Source organism: Gouania willdenowi, chromosome 19 (genome assembly GCF_900634775.1).
Source record: "Gouania willdenowi chromosome 19, fGouWil2.1, whole genome shotgun sequence".
Classification (NCBI taxonomy): domain Eukaryota; kingdom Metazoa; phylum Chordata; class Actinopteri; order Blenniiformes; family Gobiesocidae; genus Gouania; species Gouania willdenowi.
This window is the reverse complement of record NC_041062.1, coordinates 16,833,377-16,846,158: the sequence shown is the minus strand read 5'-3', so window position 1 is coordinate 16,846,158 and position 12,782 is coordinate 16,833,377. Positions and strand designations below refer to the sequence as shown.

Genomic DNA, 12,782 nt, shown 5'->3' with positions numbered 1-12,782 from the left:
AGAGACCGTTAAGAAGAAGTAAAGAAAGTTGAATCCTCAATTTAAGTGTGAGGAAAGTAGCTAACGGCATATACAGGACAAAATCCTAACCCTGTATTAGAAAAATGAAGAGAATCTCATGCATGAATAGAAAATAACAATATATGTTATAAATATAATTCCTGGTAGTGCTACTACCACTCTTTGTACGCTTTACCTTGTTCTTTCTTTCTTTTCTTTTCTTTTTTCAAAAAAAGGTAATATATAAAACCCCCTTATAAAATAATATTTTCTTTTTCTTTTCTTTTTTTTAATTATTAGGAAAACTATTCTAAAAGAACTTTGTTGGGGTTAGAGCTGAATCCACTCAACAAGCAGCAATAATAGCTGGATTTTGTGCTTTAAAATGAATCATGAGTTTTAAATAATTGAATAAAACAAAAATAGAAGTGTCTGAAAGATCCAAATATGTGATGGAGAGTGAGGTTAGGGTTAGGGCAAAGGTAGATTAGGTTTAGGCAAATAGAGGAGATTAAAACATATAAAATCAAAAGACAATAAATAAAAGAACTAAATATTCATCAAGTAAAGTCACCAAATAAACGTACAGAACCTCACCTGTCATTCTTGAAAAGAAAAAAGTTAATTATAAAAGACAATAAATGTTGCTATTTGTCAGCTAACACAGTATGTATTATAAACCCTTTTCATTTTTTTTTTTTTTCAATCAAGAATAGCAGAATTTCCGCATGTCCAGTTGAAATAAATGGAGGAGATGTCGCTCAGTGGATTGTGTAAATACTCACAAACTGTGCTGGTACGCACAGTGTGTGGCTGTTCCTCTGTATATCGCAGATAAAAAAAAAACTTTTAAACACTCTGATTATATGCTCTGTCTTTCCATGATCTGGAATAAGAATGAAATGTATTTCTGTAATGTGTTTAGGCTCACAAATTATGTCTGAATCATGACAGAGGGCACTTGTTAAGCCACAGCTTCTTGCACTACCTCCAATTCTTCTTCACTCGTTTATATATTTTTTTTTACAATCCGCCTTCTCAAGATAAAAGAAAATTACATTTCCAATATGTGAAAAATCTGGATGTTGTGTACAAGTAAAGGTAAGACCATTAACTTTAATTATTTCTAGTTTTGTGGGATGTGTCTAGCTCAGATATGTGTAGATCAGGCAGCTCAGCGCATGGACATGTGAGTGAGTGAGTGAGTGTATGCGTGCGGCTGTGGACCAGTGTGTGTGTGCCTGTGATGCCGGGAAACATTTCAGAGCAATCACCCAATAAAGCACAACTCTTCAGCAGAAAAACGTCATGTTCTTTCTGTGCCATCATTACTACTAATAAACGTGAAGTCTACGGGAGTTAACCGCAGAGGAAAAGCAGGAAAAAGTTAACACTAGTTTGAAATAGGCTCAACTGGAATTAATTTTGACCTCAAAATTAAATATGCGTCACATGTGTAAAGAATGCAGCACACATCATCCATTGTCTGTTGTCAATCGAATTATGAATAAGATACTCTTTTGGGTTCATTTGTATTTGTAAATCTGACTGTAAGAGAGTCAGTGTCTACCCAGCTGGCAACCTCACCGCACATCACTGAGTCACAATTATGATTCTAAATGGAAATATACAGTATATATATATATATATATATATATATATATTCATAAAAATAAAAAAAGACTTGTTTATAAGTTATATAGCTCCTTGTCACTGCCCGTATCTCCCGTAGGATACGGGCTATTTCTTTACCCATAGTTACCCTCACTTATAGTTATAGCGTTAGGTCTCAACATTTGATAAATGTAAAAAAAGAAACCTTGGATTCGGTCCACTTTTAGAAAAAGGAATTCATCTTTTACTAACATTTACTGTGTGAAAAAACAAAGCAAAATAAAAAATTAAAGCTGCAAGCAGCGATGAACGGGCCGTCACTACCACACGCATGTCGGGGTGTGGCAGAAATGTTAGTGTTGAGACGTAGCTGACCATTTTCAAGAATTATATCACAAACTTTCCTGCAATGTTCTGTGCAAATATAATGTCTATGATTTCCTTTTACCAATAGGTTGCGCTATGACTATAAATAATGGATGGGTTAAACCATAACTCTTTTTTTTGGCAAACAAACTAAAGCTGCTATAATTAATTAGCATCTACTTAGCTCTACAATCATCCAAGTGAATAAGCTGCTATTATATATTTCAATCTGTAAAGATTCAATTTTATTGACAAGATTGTTTTATAACACAACCAAGTAAACATGTATGTTTAAAATAAAAATGTGTGAAGTACTTTAACAGTGCAGTGTTGGATGCAAGATGTATCTCTCTATCAAAGCAAGGAATCTCTGTCTGTCTGTGATGATGATGATGATGTCATCACTGTAGAGAGTCATTTTGCCATTCACACATCCAATTCCCCCAAAATATCACATTTTTCTTCAGTCCTAATATGCGTTCAAATTTTCATGAGTTTTTGAACGTGTTTAGGCCCTCAAAAATGCGATCACTTTTTTGTAATAATAATAATAATAATAAAAACGAGGTGCATTACAATAGGGTCCAACGCACCACTGTACTCGGGCCCTAAGAAGAAACCTTTATTAATAGGTTTATTGATTTTTCCCACAAAACCATAAAAGAAAGGAGTGAAGTGTCCAAGTGAGTGTTAGCATCAAATCTGATTAAAACATCTCTTTGAGTTTAATTAACTGTTTATGTAAAACAATAAAGCAGAACACACCAAAGTCAGTTAAAAATGAAACCCACCCATTTTCCAACACACTTCACTAAAACTGACATGCTTGTTTTTGGACAGGTGGCGGAAAGTAGAGAAAACCTCAGGGAGAACATGCAAACTCCATTCAGGAAGACAACGACTGAAGGACAACCAGGTCAATCAAAGTAGTTAGAATAGAACGAGTGGTCAGTTTAAAGGTCACCAAAGGCTGCTGAACTTTAGTCAGTGAGTGAACATGTGACAGCCTACAGGTGTGAGATTTACCATAGCTGTCCTTCAGCCTTCATTGGGCTTCCAGAGCTGTGCAGCAGGTGGATGAGTGAGGACATGAGGTAGTGTCCCCTTGCATGAGTGTGCATGAAGTTAATGTCGTCCCCTCCTTCATATGTAATTCATGTCATTTCTGCTGTCCTGGTGTGACTGCAGGAGCTTAAGGCAACAGCTGTTCTGGGCTGTGACGCCTGTAGTGGTTGCATCACATTTTTTTTCTCCTCTTGTCTCAGCTCAGTGATGCGTCACTTCTTCTTTTTTTATTTATCTGATTAAACCTATTATCTTCATATCTCTTTAAATATTAACATTTATTCATGGCCTGCACCACATTAATGGCCAGGCAAAAGGTCATTAATTAGAATACATTAGAGGCCAGACAGAGATAGTGTTAGTGATGATGTTTCAGTGAAGACAGAAAAAGAAAAGTAGCATTCAATCTACTGTTGTTGCTATCATACATCTACAGTATGTATTAGCATTAGAATTTGTAAAAATGTACTTTTCATACTTAAACTATAGCACTCTGAAATGGGTGGTGGCCATCTGAATTGGGGTCAATTACAATTGTAACCATGTAATGGCAAATTAATTACAGTCAAAACATAATTATAATTGTAGTTGTTATTCCAAAAAAATGGTGCTGTTCTAATCATAATTTAATTGTAATTAAGTGCAGATAATTAACTTTATAATTGTAATGGGCATAGAAATTCTATAAAAACTGTTATTTACATGGAACTGGTTATGTTATAGTTCTATGGCGTACACATAAGTAGTCAACAATTATTAAAATATGTTTCATGTCAAGTTTACCTGGTAGTTTTCTTGTTGTAATTTGCGCTATATAAATAAAGTTGAGTTTAGTAATTGCAAACATAATTGTAATTAAAATGATTTGAAGGTTGGTACAAATATTTGTCAATTTAAAAAAATGCATAGGGCAAAAAAAAATAAAAAATCAGCCAATATGCTTTAGAAAGTCGACTCGGGGTGTGATTTGTAAATTTTGATTTGTCATTTTTAGGTTAATAGAGAAAATTGTGTGGACTAATGGGGAAAGGTTGATGGGGTCATTAATTACATATTTATTAAGTTAAGAGGCAAATATATAAGAAAGATTCATGGAAATGTTTCATTTGGACTGTGATATTATTTGATGTAATAATCTATGTTGGTTTGGAAAAATAATAACTGAAATTTTAATTCTAATTGGAGAAAATGATGGTCAACTTAATCGTAATTGAGTTGTAATTGAAAATGAATAATTGAAGGCATAATTGCAAATGTAATTGAGCCCAACCCTGGTGGCCATAGTGAAATGTAATTGTATAGAACATAATATTTTAAGCCTAAATTTTTGGCCAGTAATGACAAATCTATTAGTGTTTAAATTTGCAGATTAAAGAATGGATAAATATGAATTGGTTACTGGTTTTAATCATATATAAGGCAGATCATATGAAGGCAGATGCATTTTTCTGCATTTTCAGATTTTAGTTCTCCCAACATTTGCTTTTAACAGTAATTATGCAGCTTGAAAGACTAAAGTGTACAAGACAAATTGATTCAAGGAGCTCCAATCCAACAATTTCTACAAACTTTTTTGGGGGAACAACAATAGCAGTGAACCTGTTGGTGGACAGTATCTGCTGTTCTTTTTTTTTGTTCTGTTTTTTAACCTTTGTCCACTGATGCTGCTTGAGTGAGTGCTTCTTACCAGTAAGGGCATGGCTAGGTCAGCGAAGTAAACAAAGGCAGCCCCAAAAGTGAATCCAACAGCCACAGGCAAAAAGGCGTATGAGCCGTATTTCCCAGAGTCCTCTGCCATATCAATCGCAGGCGCCAACAGCGACCAATAGGAGGCAGCCAACATGACCTGCAATGCAGACAACAAAGAAGGAATAGTAAGTACTTAAAGCATGAAATGGGCATACTACACACTACACACTCAATAAGTATATACTGTCTACTATTTACTGTAAGTATGGTTAAGAGGATTAAGAAGATGACAGTTCCCACTGAAGTATACTTCCAAGTTTCCCAACTCTTCCCCAGCTCTTGCTCACAGTCCCCGCCCCTTTCCCAGGGCTGGAGCGCCGTCTTTTTTACAGTGTATGGTCTGGAGTTGTAGAAGATGGAATTGATGACTTTTCTGCTGGAAAGGTAATTACTGCTGTTTGATTTACATTATGTATGTCTGTAGTACATGTGTTGTTAATGTGCGTAAAGCAGCCTCCATGTGAGCTGCTGTAAGTGATACTGTGTTGTTGCTGCTGCTGCTGAGGTGTGTGCACATTGAGAGAGAAGCGCTGCAGTAATATGCTTTTAACAGAGCATGTTATATTGCTGTGATGTTGCTGTCGAACTAACATTAGCTTGTTAGCTCTTCTGAGGGAGGGACTTTGGAAAGTTTAAAAGCAGAGCAAGAGAGCAGCGGGGAGGGAGGGAGAGGGAGGGATCTGAGAGTTGCGAGAAAGTGACCAAGTCGAATATCAACATCTGGTCATTTGATTCATAAAAGTCGCCAATATACATTTCATTCCAACATCTCAGAGATTTTTGGAGTCCCTCCATTGTGCTGACTAAACTTCCGGTTAACTTCAAAACAAGAGCCCTATTTACAAAAGCGTTTAAAAAATAATGGAAGACAAGGAGAAATACTTTTGTTTTGAAAAGGGAATGCTTGATTTTCAGCTCAAAGCCTGTCCCAGGACCATTTTACGTTTGCTCGCAATGCATCATGGGGCAGTTGAGTATGACTAGTGTGACCAACGTGCATGTCCCCATTAACTGTAGTATACAGTATTTCTCGCTTACTCAATCTTTCCATTCTATCTAACTGGAACACACTACATACTCATTTTGACATCAGACATAGTATGAGTATTAAGTTAGTATGACATTTACAACACAGCCTTGGTTTGCACAACTGAAGGCTTGTCAGTTCGTCACATTGCCTGATTTGAACCAAAAAAAAAGGTAAAAAAAATTACTATGACTGGCACAAAACCACGAAATTGAAGCTGAATAGTTTCCTGAAAGATGTTGAAATGTTTGGTTCCACTCTACTCATCAGTGCAAATGCAAACAAAGCCTCAAAACCAACTGAAACCAAGAGAAATCCTGTACACAGAGTCGCATATTTTAAAGACATTTTTAAGCAAAGCTCTTCTCATGAGAATTTAAATATTCTGGGACACAACTGTAGAAGCAGTGGTTGATCACTTTATAACGCTGTGAAAGCCACAGAATCTAATATGTCTAAGTTAACGTGTTTACAAAACTGAAAAAGATTTATAAAAAACAGTATTTTATTAAAAGGGGCTTGCGATGGTAATTTGCCTTAGGTTCAGTGATTTCTTTCTGATCCCCTTTGACTTGTTGAAGGCTCACCTTCAGAGTCCATTTTGTGAGACCCCAATTAACCTCATTAGGATCTGACCTCATTGTGGGACCCTAATTAACCTCATTGTGTTATTTAACCTCATTAGGATTTTAAAATCCTTTTCTAGTGTTTATGTCCTACACAACTGGATTTATCTCCAAGGCTTTTCCTTAATGTCTTTAGCGCCTCAGACAGAGAAAAGCTTCCCTCCGACAGCAGTCTTTAAGTCAATAAAGTAAACAATTAATAATAATGCTAATAAACAAAGTGAAGCTGGCTGTAGTCAGTCATTGAACTGATAGTAATAGGTTTTTATGTCAAAATATAGAGCTTGTTTTATCATGAAATTTGGTTTTACAAAATACCTTTCAGCTGAAGGTTAACTACATTGTCACCCAAAATGAGCAGAAAGGGTCGGTTATTTTCAAAGAATGTCCTATTGCCAATATTTTCGAAACAACTGCAAGTCAGAAGAAGTTATTGTTTAAAAGTTTAAAAGCTAGCTTTTTTTCTGTTGCAGGAGAGTACGAATAATTTGGTGGCATTTTTTTTTTTTTTTTTTCTAATGAGACGATAGATTCGATAAATGTTTCCATTTTTTTTAATATTGTGATTTTTTTTTGTGATTTCATTCTTTTTAAAGCTTTTTTGATAAAAATGGCAGCCAACACTAAACATTTAATATTAGAATATTTTATATTCTGAATTATCAAGTCTAGAAAACCTCTCTTTTAGGGGTGTGACGATACACTCAGCTCACAAGAACGAGACCAGACCAGATTTCAAGAAAACTACAATGACAAAATATATGACTGGACCAACAGACTTTTATTTAACCGAGTTGCACATGCATTTTGAAATGTTTTATTATAACTCGTTGCATGCATGATGTAAGCATGAGCTTTTAATAAACTTATTCTTCCACAAATTTAAACTAAAACTAAAATTTATAAAAGTTAAAATAAAATAAATACAATTATATACCTGTATTACCCTCTTTGGTCACACTTTAGTTTAGGGAACACCTATAGTGTAAGGAACACCTATTAAGCATTATTAGTTGCTTATTAGCATTAGACTCTGTCAATACAGAGGGCAAATAGTGCAAACAGAGCCTGACCAAGTTTGTCATTAACAACATGCTTCAACTACACAGCCATGTTCATTTAACTGTTAATAAACTTCTTCTTCCAAAAATTTAAACTAGAACAAATTTCCTCTTCCTCCTCGTCTTCGTTTCATTCTCCTGCTTGAATCTTGCAAGACAGATTTTTAACGCGACGAAAAATCCCGTCGTGTTTAATCTCGCGAGATCTTGTCATACCCCTACTCTCTTTAGAATTCTAACATTTTGTTTTTAGTTTTTTTCATGTTGGCTCGTAGCATGGGATTAAAGGGGTGATGGTGGGAATTGAAACAAAACCACTTTGAGAACAAGTGCAGTTTTCTACTATAGGCAATGCAAAACAACCTGATATGGCATGACCTGAATAATGGAGAAGCTACACAAGAATTAGAGTTTGTAATTGCACACATAATGCTGAATTGCTACGTGTAATTTGTTAATTTGTGAAGCCGAATCATGGAACACGATACATTTGGATAATCAAATACAATCCACAAGCTTCTTAATACTATTTGTAAACTACATACCGTTAAGACTATTACTAATTTGAAGGCTTGATGAAAAAATAAAATAAAATTTAAAAAAATTCCATACTTTTACAAAATGAAGGCAATAAATACATTCTCTTCAATCATCAAGTTGGGTGCGCTGACATTTCAATGTATTTAGAAGTGTTTTCTTTTTTTACCTCATTACGTCTGACACAGTTTCTTTGCATCAGCTCTCACAGTTCAAACACACAGTTGAGTGCTTTGCGTCTGTAGCCTTCACAGTTTATCACTAATAAGTTGCCACATGCTAATGCACATTGTATTTTGGTTCTCACAGTTCTCACTTCACGGATATGCCATCAGCAGTGGAAATGAGAAACAGGTGCCTGCAGTCAGTCAGCAGTGCCAATCAAAAGTAATGGAAGCGTCTTGTTAGTCATCTCCAGCTCTACCACCAGCTATACAGCCTTTTTCCTCGAGCCACTGTGTGATGAAAAGCCAAAGCTGATTGCAGCTCATTTTGTTGGACAAAAATTATTCTTGGGAGCTAAAAGCACTACTAAATTATTTGTGTCTAGTATCCATTCATGAATCTTCAAATATAGCGAGCAATCACGTATTGGAGGAAACCAAAAGTCCTCGTGTTGTCACTTTCAAGTTGGCCATTATGTGTGCATGTGTTTTCCCTTAAACAACGTACCAACAACTATTTAGTCAACAACCATTAATAACCAATCCCTGTTTCCTATTAGGGTTAGGGTTTTCCCTTAAACAACGTACCAACAACTATTTAGTCAACAACCATTAATAACCAATCCCTGTTTCCTATTAAGGTTAGAGTTTTCCCTTAAACAACGTACCAACAACTAATTGGTCAACAACCAATAATAACCAATCTCTGTCACCTATTAAGGTTAGGGTTTTCCCTTAAACAACGTACCAACAACTAACTGGTCAATAACCAATAATAACCAATCTTTGTTTCCTATTACTGTAGATAATTGACCAATTGTTATCTATCTGGTTTTAAAGGATGCATGCTAATAGCTCAGCTTTCTTTGATATTTCCAATTGGCATCACGTTACTGTCTTTTTTAGATCTTGGTAACCAACTGCTCGATAAAAAAACAATTTCCTTTGACTGTTGACATGGTAACAAAATGTGGCAGAAGTCATGTCACATATTCACATGTTCACATCGATTCACGGTGGCTTAATGGGCTGCTTTGACTTATCACAGCTTTGTCATGAGGAAGTGTACATCCTGGCTTAGGTCGCTGATCACAGTCTGTAGTGTGCATGTGCGTCCTTAAGCAACCGTATCATTTGATGGCCCATTATTCATGTATTGACATGTGTTATCTTTAAACCAATGCAGTGAATAGATGATCCAACAAATAGCCTTGTCTGTGAGAATCATCTGCTTCCCTTTAGGAGTTCTTACTAAACTAAACCAGTTCACCTATGTAGAGCTGAACTGTTGTATATTTTTTGGGTAATTATTGATTATCTAAGGAAGGATGTGCTTAGACATCTGCAGTAGCAGATGTGAAGATACATTTATTGTTATATTTAATTTAAAGACTAATAATCTATCAGAACACGCATACACTTTTTAGGTTTTTCATGTACAACTCTTAAATGTGACACCTGTATAACACAACAAACTAGATTTTCAACACACTTGTGTCCATCATTTTATAGATCATATGAGTGAAAAGAAAGAATTAGACTCCTCAAAAGAAACATGTCCTGTATTCCATCTAAGGAGTCCTATTGACACAATCTCTGGTATCGATAGGTTTAATTAGGTCCCAACACCTTAAGAAAAACAGAATGGCACGATGTCTTGAAAAGACTATTCTTCTATCCAACAAAAGTGCTACTGAAACCAGCAAGAAGAAAAGCAAATAAAAAAAAACACTATGTGATTGAAATAATTATAATCATTAAATGTAATTATTTTTCCTTTCCTAAAATGAATTCATGCTCTCAGCGTCCCATTTTATCATGAAAAAGGATTACTGTCACCATTTAAAAAAGCACTCACTGCAGCAATCAACCAAAAGGACCATTAATGGGAACATTTGCATTACAAGAGCATGTGCACTTTACCTACTGTCATTAACAAAAAACTATAATTGCAACGCCAATGTTTTGGTAGTACTGTAGTGTGTTACAGAAGAGATTCACAAAATGTAAAAGCTCAAACACTATTTGAAGCTCAATTCTCCATAAAACCAACAAGACAAATTGAATAGAGCAAAACATATATAAAATAATGTATTATGTATTATACATGGTTTATTAATGATAAAAATAGTGCATCAGGGGTAAAGATGCAACGTAACTAAACATTATGCGACTACAGCAACCAATAATCATCAATATAAAACCAAATCTGCTTCACAATAGTCCAACCATTAATGTTTTCTTACAATGTTAATGGTAAACACGACTGTTGGAGCCTTCCGTTTTACAATAACAGTGTATTTTAATGTATGCCAAATTATGGTATTAAATATGCTAAAAACTTTGCAATAAAATTATGGCTCTTAAAAGCACATTGATAATAGGAACTTCTTCGAAGAATCATTTTAGCCCTTACATTGGGTCGGTAATAGAAGTAACTAATACCTTTGTCCGATGATGACAAAATGGAGAAGGTAAATGAAACATGAATATAAAAATTGAAACAGCAGAGAATTATAGTGGTGATATTTCCAGCTAAGATTTATGAAAGACACAAGAGGAAAAAGTAAATCTACTATTTGGAATCCTAAACTCTCCTTATGTCCTCAACCTTAGAGTCTCCTTAAGCTATTTTGTTGTCGTCGGGCCTTTTAGCATTTGGTAGAAGCCAAGTCTAATTATCTCAGTCCATTTTCGTCTCATTCCACACTCATTGTGTTTGAATTCAATGACATCTACTTTCTATTATCACTGTTTTAAGATGACTGGTGTGTTTTGACTCCTTCATAATATTTTGAGTATTACTTTCAGTAAATAACATTATGTAATACAAATACAACCTTGAAAAAGAAAAAGGATGATGGCCAAACACCATTAACATTGATTTTATTCACAGTACATACCAGCTACAGCCGAAACGGAGCAAGCTGCACCATCATCCACAATGTTTCCAACATCTAACCCAAAGATTCATTTGTGTTACGGGCTCAGTGTCATTATATCCATTGGAAAATCCAATCATCAGCTTGGCTTTGCCCAGTGGTTGATCTATAAGGTTCTTTAAGAGACTATTTCAAAATGTGCATCAGGTAAATCAATGTGCTCTCACTGAAGACATATTTTTCTGAAATCACAAGTACTGTAGCCTTGCACATCTCGTGGCTGCAGAATAATCAATTCCACAGTGAGTGGCTGTCCTGCTGAGTTCTCCATAAAGAATGAACATCAGCAAAAAAAAAAGGCTTTTACAACTGCATTTTATATCTGTGATGGAAGCATATTTTAGATGACATAGAGAACCGGAGGATGGTGATTCAGGGAGAGACTCTGTGGGTGACTAATCCCAGGCGGAGTGAATGTGATTAATTACACCTGCTTTATACTGTTTGTTCTAGGGAGCAGTTAGAAGGCAAAGCTACTGGCAGTGTGCAGCAGGTGGACTGAACACACACTCCTACAGAGGAGTACACACAGGAAAGACTGGATGAACTGGACAATAAAAGTCAGAAAACCAACAACCTGTCTGTCGTCAACCCTCACCTTGACAGTAATCCTGTTACAATCCCATACACTTGGGAGCATATGATATACCATATGTTTCGAATACTTAAGTATGTCCCTGTCTCTTATGGTCCTCCTTGTCCTTGGACCGTCTTTTCTGAGTTACTCTCCACCAGTCGATCTGTTCTGTTAATTCCCTTGCAGATGCTCAAATAAAACTCCTGTGCTTGTCTTTAAATCCAGAAAATCTGACGTTACATCTGCAAGCATTGTTGATCTTTCTTATTTCTCAAGTTTTTGAAATGACATAATGAGGCCTAATGAGGGCTCCTTTTCCAGAAATAAACTTTGCTTGGTGAAAAAGAGGCTTGACACGGGTGTAAGCAAATGGGAAACTTTCTGTGATGGTAATTGCATTTCTGTACATAGTTAACCGCTTGAACGCCAACATTCATAGACTCTCCACTTAGAGGGAGAAAGGCGCAATTACAAAAAAAATATTTATATATATTAGCTGTCGTGAATTCTCCTGAATTTTTTTAATTGAGGGGAAAACTTTGGATAATGATGATAATGATACAAAATCAAACTGTCCACAGCCAGCTTCACTTCTAACCATTAAAAGTCTAACAACTATACTGCATGCAGGCTTGAATTACTACTTGTTACTTGTTGTTAAGGTTCCAAAATGGAGTCAACCTTTTGACACAATCCAACAACAACATCACCTGGTAATATTTTTCCCTTCCTTAATATTTCTCAACACTGGCATTACCAATCCTTTTTTTTTCCATTTCAATTCCATCATTGGCCCACAAAATCAATCAGCGCAGCCCCAGTGCTCTGACTGTCGAGCATGAACCACGTAATAATATGATTAACAACTGTGGCCTCAGTAAAGCAATGAACTGAACTTTGCGCACGTCAAAACATTAAAACAGGCTTTATCAGAAGAAGAAAATGAAGACTGGGCATTTCCTTTTAGGCAGTTGAATGTTTCATATTATTGTTCTAAATAGTGTTAGATATGAAATTGTGAAGAAGAAGAAAGAAGAAAGAAGAAGAAGAAGAA

The 12,782-nt window shown here is 35.5% G+C and overlaps 1 protein-coding gene across 2 annotated transcripts in view; it reads right to left on the bottom strand.

The window, feature by feature from the left end:
* slc39a11 (solute carrier family 39, member 11) overlaps positions 1 to 12,782 on the bottom strand; it is a 129,407-nt gene that overhangs the window by 96,875 nt on the left and 19,750 nt on the right. For both annotated transcript variants that reach the window (XM_028475748.1, XM_028475749.1), the window contains exon 4: positions 4,733 to 4,891. In XM_028475748.1, the coding sequence (XP_028331549.1) occupies positions 4,733 to 4,891 (159 nt within the window). The remainder of the gene's footprint in view (positions 1 to 4,732; positions 4,892 to 12,782) is intronic.